Source organism: Ursus americanus, chromosome 31 (genome assembly GCF_024610735.1).
Source record: "Ursus americanus isolate L20-20 chromosome 31, mUrsAme1.1.p, whole genome shotgun sequence".
Classification (NCBI taxonomy): Eukaryota; Metazoa; Chordata; class Mammalia; order Carnivora; family Ursidae; genus Ursus; species Ursus americanus.
Window position 1 is genome coordinate 19,207,196 of NC_142157.1, and position 19,403 is coordinate 19,226,598.

General features: G+C 37.2%; 1 protein-coding gene across 1 annotated transcript in view; it reads right to left on the reverse strand.

Moving 5' to 3' along the window:
* Positions 1-19,403, reverse strand: part of PLXDC2 (plexin domain containing 2) — a 432,662-nt gene that overhangs the window by 206,972 nt on the left and 206,287 nt on the right. The window contains exon 3 of the mRNA XM_045787429.2: positions 6,275-6,421. Coding sequence (XP_045643385.1) covers positions 6,275-6,421 — 147 coding nt within the window. The remainder of the gene's footprint in view (positions 1-6,274; positions 6,422-19,403) is intronic.

Consider the following 19,403-nt stretch of genomic DNA (forward strand, 5'->3'; position numbering starts at 1 on the left):
AGATCTCAGAAAAGATCAAAAAATAGGTTGGAGAAGAGAATATAGAAGGAAAGACAGGAGTAAATGAACTTATTTATTCCACCTGAGACATGGCTTTGGGTCCCATTTTCTATCTAGAATTATTTTACAGCCATCACTGGTCACAGAGGATGAATAAGATTACCTCCTCTGACTTTAATTTTACACAAATAATGGTAGTCATCCACTAAAGCCACAGTATAGAGAAATAAGATTAAATCGAACTGAAATATGATGAACTGGAGTATGATTTTTTTTTTTAAGTATGTTTTGGTTTGGAAAACTAAGGCTTGTTACATGAATAAAAATTGATCACTGTGGGGTTCATAAAGCTATCTTTAAGACTCTCCAAAGCCCTTTCTATGTCTAAAGTGGTTCCTAGATTCAGGAAGGGTCTCAAGGGTAGCTTAAATAATTACTAATATACATTTATTTAGATAATTATATCAGTGAGACACATTTACTAAACTCAGCACATTAGGTGAGCCTAAGAAATGTTTAATCTGTGTTATTAAAGCCATCAGCAGGAGAAGGAATAGATCTTTCTGGTATTTATTTACCAGCTTTAAGGCAGGTAGACCAACTCATTTCCCTGGGATGCAGAGGAATAGAACTCAGCTACTGCAATTTCATGTTAGTTTTGTGGAATGGAACAAAGACATGCCTTCATTCTCCATAAAAGTCCCTCAAATAATACATTCTTTGGGACAGAGAATTATTCTCGAAATTGGTAAGTGACTTAAGTATAATAATAATAGTAAAATGAACTCATTAAACCAAAATTTAGGTAGAGAGACAACTCATGCCAGTCTGTTATTAAAATAGAGGAAAATCCTAAGAACAAAGGCAAATAAGGCCAGGTTGATAAACTGTGAGTGTCCTGCTTGAAATAGAGCAATCAAATGACAGAAAGCAGCAAATTTATCCAACCAGCCAACGTAAAAATAAATAAAAGCAACGTACTGTTAGGGTGAACAGAACTCAGGCAAAAATGCGTGGTCTAGATAGCAGCCTAATCGAGACAGCAAATTACATTGACTTCTGAGTTAATCATTTAGAAAAATAAGCACTTCTCAACACATTTTCTGATGCACAGGAAAAAATGAAATTGTGCAGTATGAGAAAACAACTGATCAAGTCACCAGAGACATCCAAATTTAGCCTGCCAACAACAACAGCATGCAAATGAAAGACCCATGGAAATGCTAGTTGAAATGATGTTACTTTCCTGGCCAAAAAAAAAAAAAAAAAAAAAAAAGAAAAGAAAAGAAAAGAGAAAACTTAATTTTTAAAAAATATTTATTTATTTATTTGAGAGAGAGAGAGGCGGGGAGGGGCAGAGGGAAGCAATCTGAAGCTGACTCCCCACTGAACACGTAGCCTAATGCAGGGCTTGATCTCACAACCCTGAGATCATGACCTAAGCCGAAATCCAGAGCTGGACACTTAACTGACTGAGCCACCCAGATGCCCCAACTTAATTTTTTTTTAATGAAGGTTTCTGTGCATATTCATATAGTCTGAGAATCCCCACTGAGAACAGTACAATCTTCAAAATTTAAAAAAACGACCACATCAAAAAACATACAAGTTTCATAAAAAAACCTTACCTGAATTATGACAGAGATAGGGAGCAGAATCTTGTTTCATTTTGCTTCGGTTTCTTATATAAAGAATCAATCTTTCTACCAAAAGATAGAAAGATAAAAATTTTTTTAAGCTAAGAGTGTGTTTATGTTTGGCCAAGAGCACACTGGTGTTTTCTTGGCAAACAAACAAATAAACAAACAAACAAATAAATAAATAAATAAATACTGGAGATATGATATAGATATAAATACATAGATGCATATCTATCTGTCTATGGAGACTCTTGGAGAGCTCTTGGGAATTAACTTATTTGGGGGTTATTTTTTGTTATCAAGCATGAGAACTCTCGAATAGCACTGCCTTTTACAATCTCATTTTTATTTGCTATTTTCAGTATCCTCTCATATCCATTTCATTTTTATTCTTAAAATAGCACTAGAAGGTAGTCAAGGCAGGCACTTTTTCCCCCTTTCATCCAGGGTATAAAATTGAGGTACAGAGAGGCCAGAAACCAAGAAAATGAGTTTTGGAGTCAAGGTTTCATGACTTCCGTGACCCTGGATTCCTTCCACCAGGACAGTGGTACTTCTCTAGAAGTTGTGAATCAGAATTTCATAAACTCCGGTTTCACAAAGCAAAATAATTCTAATTTGTCTGGCTGTGGAATCAAACCTTGTGCTCAGTAACAAATTAAATAATATGGATATAGAAATACAGAAGAAAGTATCCAACTGTGGAATTTGAAGGTCCACACAGAGGAAAAGAAACAAGTCGGGTGGGTCCCCAGGTTTATAGTCAAAAAACTTCTAGATCTGCAATCTAACAACTGTGTGACTTTGAATAAAGGACAAAAATCCAAATAAGTATGAGTATTTGAATATAAAGTGTCTGGCTCATTGCTTGCCATATGGTAGGGACTTAGACAAATTTTCACTATCCTTTGTCTACGAAAACGTGCTTCTTCCTTTAATCTGTCAAAGTTAAAACTAGGTTTTAACATCTGCTTTTTTTGCAATAATGATTTAAGAAATGTGATTCAAACCAAAAAGGACAATGGGGAGATTATAATCAAATTATAGTACACATATGTAATATACATACTAATGAGTATGGTTTACATTCTAAAAGGAAAAAGAAATCAATGTGTTTTGGCTTATGAAGGATTTGAGGCGAATGATTTCTAAGTTTTCCTCTGCCTTGAAATTATAAAATATTATTGTGGAAAGGAGAAAAGGGAAAGCTCTTATTTCAATTCTACTCTCTTCCTCTTACCAGAATATTAATCTGAGACCCCAAAATGCTGTTTAGACTGCATTTATAAATGATGGTGTGAAGGGGAAAATATTTCTTTAAAAAATCATACTGGGGGCGCCTGTGTGGCTCAGTTGGTTTAGTGGCTGACTCTTGATTTTGGTTCCGGTCATTACCTTGGGGTCCTGGGATCGAGTCCTGTGACCTGGTTCTGTGCTGGGGGTCGGGGGTGTCTGGGTGTGTCTCTCTCTCCCTCCCCCTTTGCCCCCTCCCAGCTTGAGGGTTTGTGCGTGCACATGCTCTCTCACACTCTCTCTCTAAAAATAAATAAATCTTTTTAAAAAAATCATGCTTCCAAGTCAGACACTCCTTTATCTTCCTCTGAGCCATTCTGAAGCAGCCTCGAAGAGGGAGGGAAGCTGTATCCTCAGGGACACCCAATCTTTTCCAGCTTTCTCATTCACCTCTGGCTTATCCAGGGCTGGATTAGTTAGCCAAATGCCCTTGGGTATGCCCTTAGATGCATATTTCTTTTTTCCTTTTTGTCTAATTTGTTGACAGAATGTATGTCCTTGGTCATGAAAATTATATCATTTGGTGATAAGATCTGAGAAACTCCCCTCTTCTCTTAGGGCTTAAATTTAAGTCCAGTTTCCAGCTAAATTACCAGAGAGCTTTGCATCAAGGATTATGACACTTATGACATCAACAAACCTAATTAATAAAGTGGATGTGGCATTTCCCGTTTGCCATTTCCACTTGTGCTAAGGCCTCTCCGTAACATCATGGGGGAGAGTAGCGGCAGTGTAGCGCCTGGGTTGTGTGTGTGTGTTGTGTGGGCGTAGGAGGGTGAGTGTTTATGGACACTGTTGAGCCCCCTGGTCATCACACATTACAATAACACCTTACCAGTGCAATTCTGTCATCAACCTGATTCTGCTCCCAGGAAGGCATAACAGAAATGGAGCAAAGAGAATCAGGCAAAATTAGAAAGGTGGGGAGGCCAACTGAGGAAATTTAAAAACATGAATCACTCTTTGCAATTTGGAAATCTCAGACTAATATTTAACAGTCACACTGAACAAAACAAGAATGTAGAAAATTTTTAAAAAAATTCTATTAACTAAATGTATAAGTTCCAAGATATAAAACATACTTAAGTGAAGGACTCTAAATGGCAAAGTTTTCCAGGGGGGGAAAAAAAAGAAACTAAGAAATATTATCAATTCTGTTTTTGTAAATGGAAGCATGTACCTAGGGGGATGTGTGTGTGTGTGTGTGTGTGTGTGTGTGTGTGTGTATTTTCTGTTGATAGTGATAGGGATAATGGGTATAAGATCAATTTCTAGCACTAAGAAATGTTTGATTACAGCTAAAATTTTTGTTAACCCCCCCCCCCCCAAAAAAACAAGCTATGACAATGACATAGTAGCTAAAATAAAGGTTTCTACCAATGATAAGTATTAAAAAGTCTATGCAGGGAACACCAGATAAGTTACAAGCAGAAGCTCAAGCATTTGCATTGAAGCCAATCTTTGGTGTTGAAAGCAACAGTGTCACTCCCACACTACCAGTAAGAAAAAATTGCTCATTACAGCCTCATAATTTTTCTTGAGACTAATCAGAGAACTGAGGCCACATGGCAACTAAGCGAGCCCTCTTCCAAAGAGAAGAAGGATTCTTCAAGGAAAGGCAAGACACGTGAACTGCTGCACTTCTGGGAGAGCGCAGGAAATGATAGAAGTGTGTAAGCAGAAATCCGCTAACAGTTTAACTGATACCCTGCATTCTCTGCCTAGAGATTTCATCCATAGTGGCTGACACCACAATCAGGCCAATTTATAGAACCTTCAATTGGGTGCACCCAACATATGAACTTTCACAAAGGGCATTTCACACTATCAGGTACTATAATATAGTGGGAAGATTGTCAAATGCAAGAAATTTCTGATAGACATTGTCCTAATCTAATCTTTCTCATTTTCTCTTCTTTTGAAAATCTGTTCTAAATTCAACAGTGAATCATTTCTGAATCTGTCATCTTGCCCGGGGTTGCCCGAATATAGAAAAGGAAAGGGATGATGGAATTCAGCAAGGCAAGATGGCTCCTTTATTTGCTTCTCAGCGTCAGAAAACATGTGCTCCACACTGACAATTCAATGAATCATCTCACCATGAGTTATAATTAATTTCCATTTTAATTGTTAGAAGTTGATCTCCTGGAAAGAGGAAAGTCTACATATGTACAATGAAGATTGTTGGCCAAAAATTTTGAGATAATCATCAAATCCGTGCCTTTTTAAATCACTTAAGCCATTGACTCTATTAGTTCTATCTTTAAATCAACAATGGTGATCGCATTTGAAAGGCTGAAGCTGTTGTGTTTTTACTCTAAGTCATATTAAACGGCAAAACATGATTTCGTTGATGGTAAGATCACTGGTATTATCCATGAGAGCAAAACTAAATAACTTTTGAAATGTTAAACCAGGCATTTATCAGAAAATGACTATCAAAAACTGCTGGAACCAAGTGGAATATATTCTACACACAAATTTCGAGGGTGGGGTTGGCTGGCTAGGCTAACATCTGAGTCTCATCACTTACTAGCTGGAGACCTTTAGGCAGGTTCCTTGACTTTTTCAACACGCAGTTCTCTCATCTGCAATACCCAGATGGCAATAATATTTAAATAATAGGGAAAATATGCTGTGAAGATTGAAAAGCTAATCCACATAAGCACACAGCCTGACAGGTGGAATAGGATACTGAAGACCACAGAAGGTTAAGTGAGGCCTGTATTAATATCCTGTCATCCCCACTATACAGATGGAGAAACTACACCTCATTACATAGTTACATTCCTTGTTTAAGGAGACAGAGATGGTAAACGATAAACTCAGGCTGAAAACATATTTGGAGACTTCCAGATTTAATTTGTTTCCTTTATATCAAACTTCTTCACTGAGATACATAATTTCGTGTACATATATTATCAGAATCATAAATGTTTCTGGTGAAATCTTTTTCAGACCAAGAGATTAATAAACCCTTGTAAAATGGGAGGTACCAAATTCTTGTAGCTGGTTTTCTTTTTTTAATGTTCTCTAAATTCATAGGTTACAAGAAGACTTTAAATCATTCAAGATCAATCTCAACTTCGAATATTCAACTCATCATTTTACTAGCGGAATTAATGGTTAGTTTATTTAATTAATTATTAGTTAAATTGATGGCGGCTTCTCAAAATAATTCTTTTTCATATTCTTTAAGACCTTATATGCAATTACTAATCTAAATTGCAACTGCAGAACTCAGTAATAAAAGGTGATCACAGCAAATGACACTGATATGCCCATTAAGGCAAAAATCTTTTCACATTAGAAAAAAACCCTCAGAATGCCAAAGCACTTACTGCAGCTTGCCGATGAGTATTGGACAATATTCCATGAATCTTCACTTTGTCCTTTTCCATTTGGTCTATGTTCACCCACAAACTCCGGCTGGCAGAATCAGATGGACCATATATCCGAGATATATAGTAATTGTGATCTGTGTCCTCCTATAATAAAAGAATAATGCACATCAAGAACAGAGACAGCATGGATGGGCCTTGAGGATATTATGCTAAGTGAAATGAATCAGACAGGGAAAGACAAATACCGTATGTTCTCTCTCACATGTGGAATCTAAAAAGGCTGAACTCATAGAAAAACAGAGTAGAATGGTGGTACCAGGGGCTGTGCAATGGGGGAAATGAGAAGATGTTGGCTAATGAGTACAAATTGCCAGTTATGAGACAGATACTTTCTGGGGGTCTAACCTACAGCATGGTGACTACAGTTAACGATACTGTAATTATACACTTGAAGGTAGCTAAGACAATAGATGTCTCACTACAAAAAAAGAAATGGTAATTATGAGATGTGATGGAGGTGTTAGCTAATGCTATGGTGGTAACCATTTCGTAGTATGTAAGTTACCAAATCAACAGGATGCACACTTTGAACTTACACAATGTTATATGTCAATTATATATTCCAGCCTCAATAAGGCTGGGAAAAAAAGAAGCATTTAAATCGATATATATCTAATTTATACAATTGACAGAGCTGTAATCAGAGTTCCATTAAAAAAAAAAAAAAGTCCTCCCCAAAAGGAAAGAAAAAAACCCTAGAGACAGTGTCCCTAAAATTCTTTAAAAAAAAAAAAACAAAACAAAGAATGATACTGTGAAACTATGAAACTAGACATGTTACTATTTTTCAAAATAGCCAGAGGAGTTAAATAACCTCTAAAGAAAGCAAATTAGATTTAAAAATATATAAAATAACCCTGTTTAGAGGAAATTGTTAAATAAATAAAACATAGAGGAAAATGTACACTCTGTTTACAATAGTGTTTTTACCACAGTAATTCTAGGGATCTAATTGCCGCCCAAACAAAATGTCACTTTTGGAACTATTTACTGAAAACCTAAACTATAATTGCTATTGAGTGACAACAAATCCAAACTTTTCTTCTTTAAACCTAGGGCCTGCTCTCAGTTAATGATCCTAGGAATGGAAATAATACATTTTTCCCCTATAATTTGGGTTATTAAATTCTACTTTTATTTGAATTCTCACTATTGATTATCACCATGGTGCCTGTCACAAAACCTTTAATTTTCATGTTTCTCACTCAATGAAGAGATTTAAATGTTTTAAAAGGGGATATTGCCGAGGAACACCCAGAAAAATCATGATTCTTGCTTAACTCAGATTGCAATGAATTTTATTTTATTTTATTTTATTTTATTTTATTTTATTTTATTTTATTTTTTATCATAAGATGTAACTGTGCTTATCAATTTGAGGAGTCTGCTAGATAAAATATATTTTAAAACATTCAGGTATATGTAAGAATAATGTTTGGTAAATAGAGGGTATATGATTTGAATAATAAGGTTTGGAATGTGAATTTCATCTAATGCATTTGTTCCTGAAGTGCTAATTAAATAAAATACGATTATTCTTGGTATCTAGTCAAAGCAGGAATTCCATGTACCTTTTCACAAGTCATCAGGCTAGAAATATATAAAGCTGTCTATATAAAGGAAAGAAATTTTCTAAGCAGTATTCTAAATAGATTTCGCCCCATGACTAAAAGAAAAAGTATGACCCTAAATATAAATCTTGCGAACAATGATTAAATGTTAACAGTAAGATTAAAAAAAAAAAAATCCCAGGTAAACCTCCAACCTCTAATTAAACTCTAGGTATCATATGCAAATTACATGTGTACCCATGATGAGAGATAAAAAAGTTCTTCAGGGAAAGAAAGAAAAAGGAGATATAAAGAAAGAAGCATGAATAAGATTCCATGTAGCCCAAGAGAGATTTAATATCCTAGTGGTTTTCTAGCACTCTCTTTCAGAACATTATGACACTGACTGCCTGGGTTCTAGGAGGGGAACAAGCATTTGGTTGTGTCTCCGGCATTTATTTAGCTCCTCCCTGCTGTCTGGTGCTTCACCACGGAAGCTGTGAGGTGGGTACCCTCTTTGACCTTGGGCACAAGCTATGCTACACCTGTCATTCCACCGGCCACGATAGCACGTGGGCATCAGAAGCACATAACCTAAAACAGACCAATTAGTGAGACATGTAGGAGTTTATATAAAAAGGAGATAATTTCCCTTATTCTGATTGCTGAGATGGGTAGGCATATGACTGGGAACTACTGCCACCATTTTGCTACCATGAGGAAACCCTGCCTGAAGATAAAGCGAACATAGATAAAGATGAAGTCGTTATCTCTGCAAACAAACAAACCAAAAAGCCAGCTCCCTCATCCACTGCATTGAGGGCGTCCTGGGGTCCTTCACTTAGATGAATCATTAATTTTTTTATGGTTAAAACACCTGGAATTGAGTTATTGTCAACCAAAAGAATCCTGACAAACAGGTTTCCCTACCTTCCAACCAAGAGAGACTTAACTCAAGCAACACTAAATAAGGCAATCTTCTCTATAGATTTATAGATCTGGATAACATACACCTATTCAATTCTGGTATCCTAGCTAATTACATGGCAGGAATGGAAACTTGCATCTAAACTGCTGGAAATCGTCAGGTCTGAATTACAAATAATAATGATTCATTTAATTTGTCAATGAATCGCATATAAGGGGGATTTTGAAAGAAATAGTAAGTTTAAATAAAAATTTTAATTTTTCTCCTTATTGCTGGTATTATTCTAAAGAGTTCAGCAACACTGAGGTCAGAGATGTAATCTTTAGGTGAATTATGTAACAGAGTCTATAATGCTGCCAACTTACCATATAAATACCAAATAAATATTCTTTTTAAAATTACAGATGTTCAGTATAGAGTTCAATATAATTGTTGCAATCGACATATCTAAAATGACTTTGGTATACCCCTTAACTCCAGGTCTTTATAATTAATCAAGAGAGAGTCTTGAAGTTAACATAAAGAATATCATTATGCTTAAATAATGGACTGTCTGCAAAAATATACATGTCTAATTACAATCACTGATATGTCTAATTGAAAATGATGTTCATTTTTACTTAAATCAGAGCTGCCCAAAATAATGTCACATCTTTGAAAATATTGAGAAACTGAAGACTGGAGTTTGGTGTTTGACTTCTATAGCCCAAGCCTTCCAAGTTGTCATGGCAACTTTTATTCAAAGGGGAAGACAATTTATTGTTTACCCAGAATTTAGAGACACAAGTTGTTAAATTCCAGGGAGAGATGTTTGGCTCAGTTTTTCAAGGAAGGCTATAAAATAGATGTCTCAAAAATGTGACATTTTAGCACTACTAAATTATTCAAATCACATCTTGTCCTTTATAGGAGTAATGGTACTTAAAGGGTTGTCAAAAACCACTTCAGGCACAAAGATTTTCCTTTTCTGCTCGAAAGCAAACTATTTCTAACGCCATAGAAAATAAAACAAAACACTACTGTGATATGCCTACTTGCCAATTCATTTAGGAAACCAACTGTTACTGAAAGTAGATGGCACAGTAGGTAGCTATAAACCCTATAAATCCATGCTTCTCAAATATTCCGGCAAATGTGCAGCTGTAAACACAGGACATACACCAAAAATACGGGGGGGGGGGGGGATCATCATAACTATACCTAACCATTCTGCAACAATCAGTTTATACATTTCCTAACCCACTCCTAACCAATCTTCTATCATTGGTGTTACGTTGATTTTATGATGGGTAATTTTTATGGCTGCCTCACACTGTCTCATGCAGTAATAGCATTTGATCTCGAAGTTAACTTCACTGGGAGCTAAAAAAATCAGAAATAAAAACAAGAATAGATTGTATGAACATCACTGTGCTGGTCATTTGAAATATAGGAATAGATAAAACATAATCAAAGTTCTTAATTAAAGGCATTTAGCTGAATCACTGGTTACCTCACAAAGACAGTTTTGTAATGAATAAAGGGATATTATAATTTGAATGGTTCTTACCAAGTGTTAATATATACCAAATATATTATGCTCTCACATACATGGGTTCACAAGGACTACATACTACATATAAAGGTAAATGTTTAAAAATAATATTTTAAAGTATTACTCATGTATACTAAGTTCCTCAATAAAAGAGTTAAAAAATAGTTCTTTGTGTTCCAAAAAAAATTAATGTTGATAAAAGAAACTAAAAGAACATGATACAATCATAAAAGAAGAAAAACCGTGAGCTGGTAGGATTCAGGGAAAAAATTATGGAGAAGAATTCATTAGTAGCAGTAAGAAAAGAAGTGTGTGGGTGGCTCAGTTGGTTAAGCAGCCCACCCTTGATTTCGGCTCAGGTCATGATCTCAGGGTTGTGAGATGGGAGCCCCGAGTGGGGCTCTGCAGTGGATGTGGAGTCCACTTAAGATTCTCTCTCTCCCTCTCCGCCTCCCCCCACCAAAAAGAACAGAGTAAAAAATTAAAATTTATAAAAGTAATTTATAAAAATAAATTATAGTTAGGACACAGAAAACAGTCTTGGGAAATGCACACAAGATGAAATGGAAATGAAGAAGAAAATAAATATCTAAGATAGATAATCACATAAACTATAGAAAAAAAGAGATCCTATATATCGTGAATGTGATGTATATATATATATATACATATATGCAGTGGCATAGAAAAGTTTTTTTAACGTATTAGAAGAACAATTTTTCTGACGTAAAAGAACATTTGAATCTAGATACCATATCCCAAGATAATCTACAAAAGAATTTTGAATATTAAGAAATTTCCTGGTGACATTTCCCAGAGGTTAAAAAAAAAAAAAAAAAGCAGCAGCAGGGCATTCACACAAGATGGTGGTGTAGGGAGAACCTCAACTCACTTCCTCCCGTGGACACACCAGATTTACAACATAAGGATCATTTCCCTCTGAAAAAGATCTGCAAGCTGGGTGAACTGCTTCTCCTCAACTAAGGATAGAAAGACCACACTGAGATGGTTGGAGAAGCAGAGACATGGTCTCACCGAAATCCCACTGCTGCTGTGAGGGCACACACTAGGGAGGGGGTCTCACCTGCCTGGCGCTTCTGGAGGAGTGAGGAGTTGGTGACCTACATCAGTCACTCCAAGCCCCTGGATCTGCACCAGCGAGACGAGCCTCTGAAATATCTGGCTCGGAAAACCAAAAGTGCTGATGTCCAAGGGATCCAGAGTGCTATAGGAAACTGAGGTTCCCTTTTAAAAGTTTGGAATAAAGTCTCACTTGCCTCCAGACCCCAGTGGAAAAAAAAAAGGAAGCAATTTGGGAAGCACCTGGACTATATGTGAAATTCATTTGCTAATCTAAAAACATCTGCTGCAAAAATGAAGCAGTAAATAATAAGTAAAAGCACCTGCTGTAGAGGCAGGGGACAGCTGAAACTCTACTTGGAGATGGAGGCACTGGCGAAGGCCATCTTTACATTCTCCACTTAGCCTGCTAGCACACGTGGGTGAGCTTGAACTTGACATCCTCCTACCACCTTCCAGGACAGGTGGGGCTGAGTGGTGATGGCACCACCGCACTGCTCTGCTAAGCCTGGAGAGTGCAGGTGGTTGCAGTAACCCCCTTGCTCCCCCATTGGGGCAGGTGAGCGCAAATGGTCACAACACTCTCCAGCTCCCTAACTGAAGTCTGTGAGAGTAGGCAGTGACAATGCTCTACTCCCTGTTTCCTGGCTAGGGCTGGTGAGCGTGAGTGGTTGTGGCATTCCCCCACTCCCAGCCTAAAGCTGGCATGCACATAGACAAGGAACTCTCCCGTGGCATTCCTAGAGCCCACAGATGTGTGCAGTCAAGACTTCCCCACACCCTCCTCTCCCCTGCCCCCCCAACCCCCAGCTGTGTTTCTGAAGCCAGTGAGCATGCCCTTCCCCCTATACTCTAGCTGCCTAGCTGAAGCCAGTGGGTGCATGCAATCCACACAGGGACTGCCCCCCCCCCTTTGACTGCCTGGCTCCTGAGGAAGGGAATAATCAGAGAGAGAGAGAGTTCCTAACATGTGAAGAAGGCCTATTCACTTAATCTGGAGCTTCAGCCTGAGAAACAGCATCAGGTTTCCACACATTTGGAGGCCATGGAGGTGCTCCCAAAGAAGGTAAGCAGGGAGACACCATCTTTGCACACCCCACTGGCCTCACTACAGCTCGACAAGACCTCCCAGAAAGGAGCTTATATACTCATCTGGAGCCCTGATTTTTGCAACTGTCACCCAGAGGACACCTCTAGATCTCCTGGTTTAGAGACCGCAGGAATTATGATAATGGCCCCACAAGACTGTATCTGCACACAGTAAAATCCACTACCTGGGGGCCTGGCTTCTTGTCTGCAGCCTGAAACTAAGGGCTCAATGAGATTTCTGTGCTTGGAACATGGATGGATCTGACACACTCTCAAAAACAGGGACAGAATCAAGAGACAACCAAGAGCTAGGACAAGTTTGAACAAGAAGGTTCATTACCTACACAAGGCCACTTCTTTAGAATGAGAGAGGTAGCTGGTCACCCAATACACAGAAACAAACACAGAGTCAAGGAAAACGAGGAAGGAGAGAAATAATCTGCAAATGAAAGATAAAAGCAAAACCCTCAGAAAAAGACCTTGATGATACAAAGAATTCTTTATCAGGTAGAAAAAGAGTTCAAAGTAACGGTCATGAAGATGCTCACCAAACTCGGGAGAAGAATGGATGAACGTAGTAGGAACTTCAACAGAGAGACAGAAAATATAAGAGAGTATCGCACAGTAGTCACAGAGCTAAAGAATACACTGGAGGGACTAGAGGGGTTCAACAGCAGATTGAATGAAGCTGAAGAGCAGATCAGCAAACTGGAAGACAAAACACTGGAACTCAGAGCAGTAAAAAGTAAAAAACAAAACAAAACAAAACAAAAAACCCAAAACAACAACAACAACAACAAAAAACCCTCAACGACGGTTTAAGCGACTTAGGGGCAACATCAAGCTGAATAACACTTGCAAGAAAAGATGCTCAACATCACTAGTCATCAGGGAAATGCAAATCAAAACCACAATGAGATATCACCTTACACCTGTCTAATGGCTATTATCTAAAAGACAAAAAATAACAAGTGTTGGAAAGTACGTGGAATAAAGAGAATACTTGTGATCTGTAGATGGTTCAGCCACTATGAAATTTTTCCTCAAAAAATTGAAAATAGAACTACCAAATGATACGGCAATTCCACTAGTGGGTATCCATTTGAATAAAAGCAAAAACACTGATCTGAAAGATATGGGCACCTCTATGTTTCCTGCAGCATTACTTCTAGCAGCCAAGATATGGAAACAACCTAAGTATCCATTGTTGGATGAATGGACAAAGATGTGGCACATACACAACGTACTATACTCAGCCATAAAAAACAATGAAATCCTACCATTCGTGACAGCATGGATGGACCTTGAGGGCATTATGTTAAGTAAATAAGTCAAGCAGAGAAAGACAAATACCCCATGATTTCACTGATACGTGAAATCTAAAAATCAAAACCAAATAAAACACAGAGTCACATACAGGGAACAGATCAGTGGTTGCCAGAGGGTTGGGTTTGCAAGATCCCAAAAGGGGATCCCAAGTATAAACTTTCAGTTATAAAATAAAAAAGTTATGGAGATGTAATGTTCTGCACCAGGAATACAGTCCCACCAGTAATACTGCATTAACTTTATATGGTGACAGATGGTAACTAAACTTACTGTGGTGATCACTTCACAATGTCTACACAGATGTTGAATCACTATGTCTTATATCTGAAACTAATATAATATTCTAGGTCAATTATATCTAAACAAATTTTTCTTAAAAAATGAAGCAGAAGTCTTATAGACATCTAGAAACCAAACCGACTTACCCATAACAGATTTTCTCCTCCATAAGAGGAAAAAAACCTTTGACAGTCTGATACTTCTCCATGATATCCAGTGGAAACAATGTCTACATAATCATTGTGTAGAAGAAAGTTATCACTTAAGAAATTTTGCCCAACAAATCCGTAAGCTAAGTATAAAGGCAACAAACATATTCTTTCTTTATTCCTTTCTTTTTTTAAAGATGTGTCTGAAGCCTTGGAAGCTTGATGACCCTACGTTCTCTTACAAATGGATCTTGAGACATTGACTGAAGCTTCTACCAGGGTGTCACAGCTACTTGTTTACCCTTGATTGAAATATGGTTCTCCTCTATCGGGGAAGGTTGTCTTTTTCCACCTACTGCGCAGTTTCGGGAGGGACTGGCATGGAGTGTTGAGGGTGGAAGGGCACACCCACCCAGCCAGTCAGATCAGCCGAATCAACCCTCACAATCAATAAAGTGACAGATGTCACAGCCAGGTCACCCTCACATCCACATGCATATTTTTAGTAAATACAAATGCAGAGAGAATATACCATAAATGACACTTTCTCAAAATGTAATACCGAATTATATAACCAAAATCAACCAGAGGGTATATCAAATGTGGTCATAGGAATGGAGAAGCTATAGTAAACATTCTGATGGTGAGCACCCACTCGATGGAAATTACGTTAAGAGAAATAAGACAATTTAGTTATTATGGTTGTAAGTCAGAATGCAGATGATATGAATCATGAAAGTATAAAAGGAGTCTAATATCATGTTCTATGCCAGGTAATAGATACATAAATCTAAGATACAGAAATATAGTTGAAAAAAATAATAAGCCCAAATTTTTAATTTTAAGGGAAACTTTTGATGCAAAGTCTGAAACTAGTGGCCCACAGATGGCATGTATGTTGCCAAAGGATAGCAGATATGGAGTTAAGTTCATTATTTTAATATAATATAATCTCAATTTTACAAAATTACATCCATCTAAATATAAATGTATATCTCTACTCTCCTACCTCTCTATCCTCTCTGATTACACACACACACACACACACACACACAGGTATAAAAGATACTTACCATACACTGTTTATTTCTAGATGATGGGACTTGGGGGAGTTTCTTTTCCCTTAACTGTATTGGTTGAAATTTTTATAATAAACATTATATATAACCACTTTCTTTTCTTTTTTCCTCACATAAAGCATTAAAAAAATGTGAAGATGCTTAAGAGTATCAATTGGTGATTCCTGGAATTAAACCACCAACATATATCAAGAGACACAAGGCCACAATGTTATACACAGTTAATATAGAATTACTATGATAGGTGCTTTGAAAAGTGCTTAAGGAAGACTCCTTTAACATACTATAAATCAGACATTCACACTCAGTGTAGAGCTTCAAGGTCAATAACTTAAAATGGCTTTGTGAGATAGTTGATAGAGAAATTTCCATTAAATCTTTTCTTTAAAATACTAGCTTCAGTAACCTAATTGATGTACAGTGCAATCTTTTTCTCTACCTACCGTAAATGAAATCAGCACTAACAGAAACAAAAATATTCATTTCTACTAAATTTTGAGCAAGAAATACTTTGAATCTTTATAAAATGATGTTATGTTGCAAGTATTTTATAGAAGCATGGCTAAACCATCTCTCTTCATTCATTTATGCAGAAATCATTTGTTTCATGTGTATAAGGTACAACATATTCCTAGTGGGAAACACTGTGATAGAATGTACGGGAGAAAATGCTGAAGAATTATTCAATAGCACTGCTAGATCTGGGCAATGTCTATAATTCTATGAGAAACATTTAAGGAGTTGCTCATGTTTTCCTTTTAGCTATATCCTAGTGTAATCTGTGGGCTTATTTCTAGGACCTGTTCTCAAGGATCTCAGAAAGAAGCAATAGGCTGGAGACATGGATACATTTTGACAAAGTCATGGGTAGAGGAAGGAAGGTGGGGAAGGGTTGGGGGAAAGGGAAAGGTGGTATGGTTTAAGACCTTAAACTTGCAGGCAGGTGATCTAATCTCTGGTTCTCACCGGTTCAGTTGCTAGTGAGTTCTGTCACTTTAGTGAAGGCTATTATATGTTTGGTTCATTACAGTGGATGGAACCTGTGAACTTCTCTGTGCACATAATTCCTCTTTTGCCAGGGGTAAAATTATAGAATAAGGTGAGCATTCTGGACTTGCAGGAGCAGCCCAGCAGAATGAGAGGTGCTTACCAGTCGGTCTGGGAGCATTGAGGACATCATGAGACACGGAACAGACTTCATGGAGAGAGACGTGAGATAAAAATCCCACCTGAACCCCCAGCTTTCCTAATTACATTAATAAGAAGGTGATCTATAGGGTATGTGGTGTGGGCAGATACTTAAGTTATTTGAGATCTCTTAATGAAAAGCAAATGATAGTATTTTACTTTCTTTTACTGGGTTGCCAAAGAATCAAATTAGACCAATGTATTTAAACACAGTTGAAAAGCCTATGAACAGAGTTTATAAAGGAGTATTAAATTAGCCCCACATAATTGCAGCATGATAGGAACAATTACGTATTACCTTCAAGTAGCCTTCAATATACATCAGCCAGGACTATAGCAATACCCTCTTCAGATACTAAGAACAATTACATGGAACACAATTCAATTTACTGTGACAGTGTCAGAAGAACAAAAACCAATTCCTGTATCTCCTGTTGATTATATCAGATTATTGCCCCAATTCTCATGATGCTCATCTTTTGAACATACCTTCATCATTTCTGTAAGGATTTTTTATCTACTTGGTCTCTTTGCAGCATGGTCTAGCCCCCTAGGAATAGACAGGAGTGTCTATGACTCTTTATAGGCATGATTATTTTATCAATTCTTCACAAGAGTTTTGTTAAGTGACTCCCAAAACTGTAAGATTAAAGTGTGTGTGTGGGGTGTGTGTGTGTGTGTGTGTGTGAGAGAGAGAGAGAGAGAGAGAATGTATTGTGAGGTCAGATTATTGTGCAAGACATAAAATATGGAATTCTGGTAGTATTTCCATTATAAAACAGTTTCCATTTTCCCAGTTACAATCTCTCACACACAGGAGATCATTTCTCATGCTATGCAGAGAGAGGTAAACTGTATGGCCGAAGATACACAACACACTTATTTGTGATCTTTCAAAATAATAGCGACATCAGGAGTCTACAATTCGATTGAGTGATGACCTAGATCTCCAGGAGTTTTGAGATGTGGTGGCACGTGTTTGTGTTGATTCTTTTGTTAAATGAAACAGAGCATATTTTCCTCCTGCATATAGTATACTTTTATCTACTTCTGATTGAAACCTGTAAACCTTTGCAGAATGAGCCTGGGACACTATTCCCAGGCTTAGAGTGGTCGGGAAGAAGAGACTAGAGAGGCAGTCTGGAGCAGTTTTGAGTGAATTATTCACATCTTTTATAAATACAAACAAGTGATACCCAGTCCAAGAGTAGCTACGAAAGGAGTAATCGCCATCTTAGAAGGAATAGTTAAGGGCTCCAAATAGCTAGCAAAAAGTGTGTGATTGAAAAAAAGACTTAAAATGTGTATGAGATTTCTATTTAAATGCACAAAATTAGCATTAAAATAATGTAGCCCAAAGGAGATTTGGGCTGAAGTACAGTTTCTGCCCCTAAATAACCATTCTAAGTTCTGAACTTTGTAAAAGAAAGAGTTGAACCAGGTGTCTCTAAAAGTGCCTTTCAACTAAGGTTCTAAGATCCTACAGGCACAAGGCAAATAGGAAGCCATTGCTAGGTGTGGGTCAGACTTTTTGCCTTATTTGATATTCATGAAAAGCAAGTGTGCAGTTTAAGGAGCCAGTATAGGTAGCTGGTTCTAGTTAGTACTGGTACCATTTCAGTAGGTACTTAGTCATCCTTGTTGATGAGTTCTACTGGATCTAAGATTGAAGGCAAATTCACAGACCTGTTGCAGGGGGTGTAACAATCCCTGGGACACTGTGCATATCATCTATGCAAAGTGAATAAATCACAGGTCTTGCATACATACGCACTACTATTTCTCAAGTGCCCAATATAATTGTGATGGGTAAAACATGTAATCATTTCACAGTGTTACTCAATACTCTGTAATTCTTGGTACGGTGTTGTTTTGTTTTGTTTTGTTTTAATCGGCTGGAAACAACAACAATGGTGTGGAGGGCCTCAAAATATTCTAATAATCAAAAAGACTATCATAACTTAAAAGGATGGAAATTTCCATTCTAGAGTTAGCATCTGTGATGGGGCAAGAACTCATGTACCATAGACATAGTATCATGGTCAGTTTAGGCTGCCTTAACAAAATATTGTAGACTGGGTTGCTTAAATAACAAAAATTTTTTTCTCACAGCTCTGGAGAATGAGAAGAACAAGATCAATGTGAGGGTTATCTTCCTGCCTCATAGATGATCATGTTCTCACTGTGTCCTTACATGGCAGAGACAGAAAGCTCTCTGGTGTCTCCACCTTCTCTTATAAGGACAATAATCCCACTGGATTAGGGCCCCATCTTTATAGCCTCATTTAATCTTAATTGCCTCCTAACGGCTCCATCTTAAAATACAGTCACATGGGAGGGTTAGGGCTTCAACATATGAATTTGGGGAGGACGTAATTCAGTCCATAGCACAAAGGGACAGTTCCTTTATTAAGTTTGGATCTGTAAAACAGTCCTAGATTTATTACCTTTGAAAATTCATGTCATTCTCTAGTACTAATCAAAAATTGCCATTCAAGCTTTCTAATCTAGGAGGACTTTGGAAAATCCACACAGTTCTCTGCTTTGGCCTATTTCTCAGGGAAAACAAACAAACAAATTTAAAAAAACCCCGAGAAACAGTGGACTATTTATAATTTCAAAAGAATTATAGAAAAATATATTCAGGAGCAACTTTCAAAAATTAGAACACAGTTGAGAATTTTCACATACCAACATTTGTGGAAAAATTGGATGGTTTCCTGCTACCAACTGATAACCAGTTGGCCAATATTGTCATTTCTAAGGTAACTGTTACTACCCCAATACTATGCAGTCTGATATTTCAAAGGACCGGTATTAATGTACTTTTAATTAGTCAGGTTTTTTCATTTTATTACTAT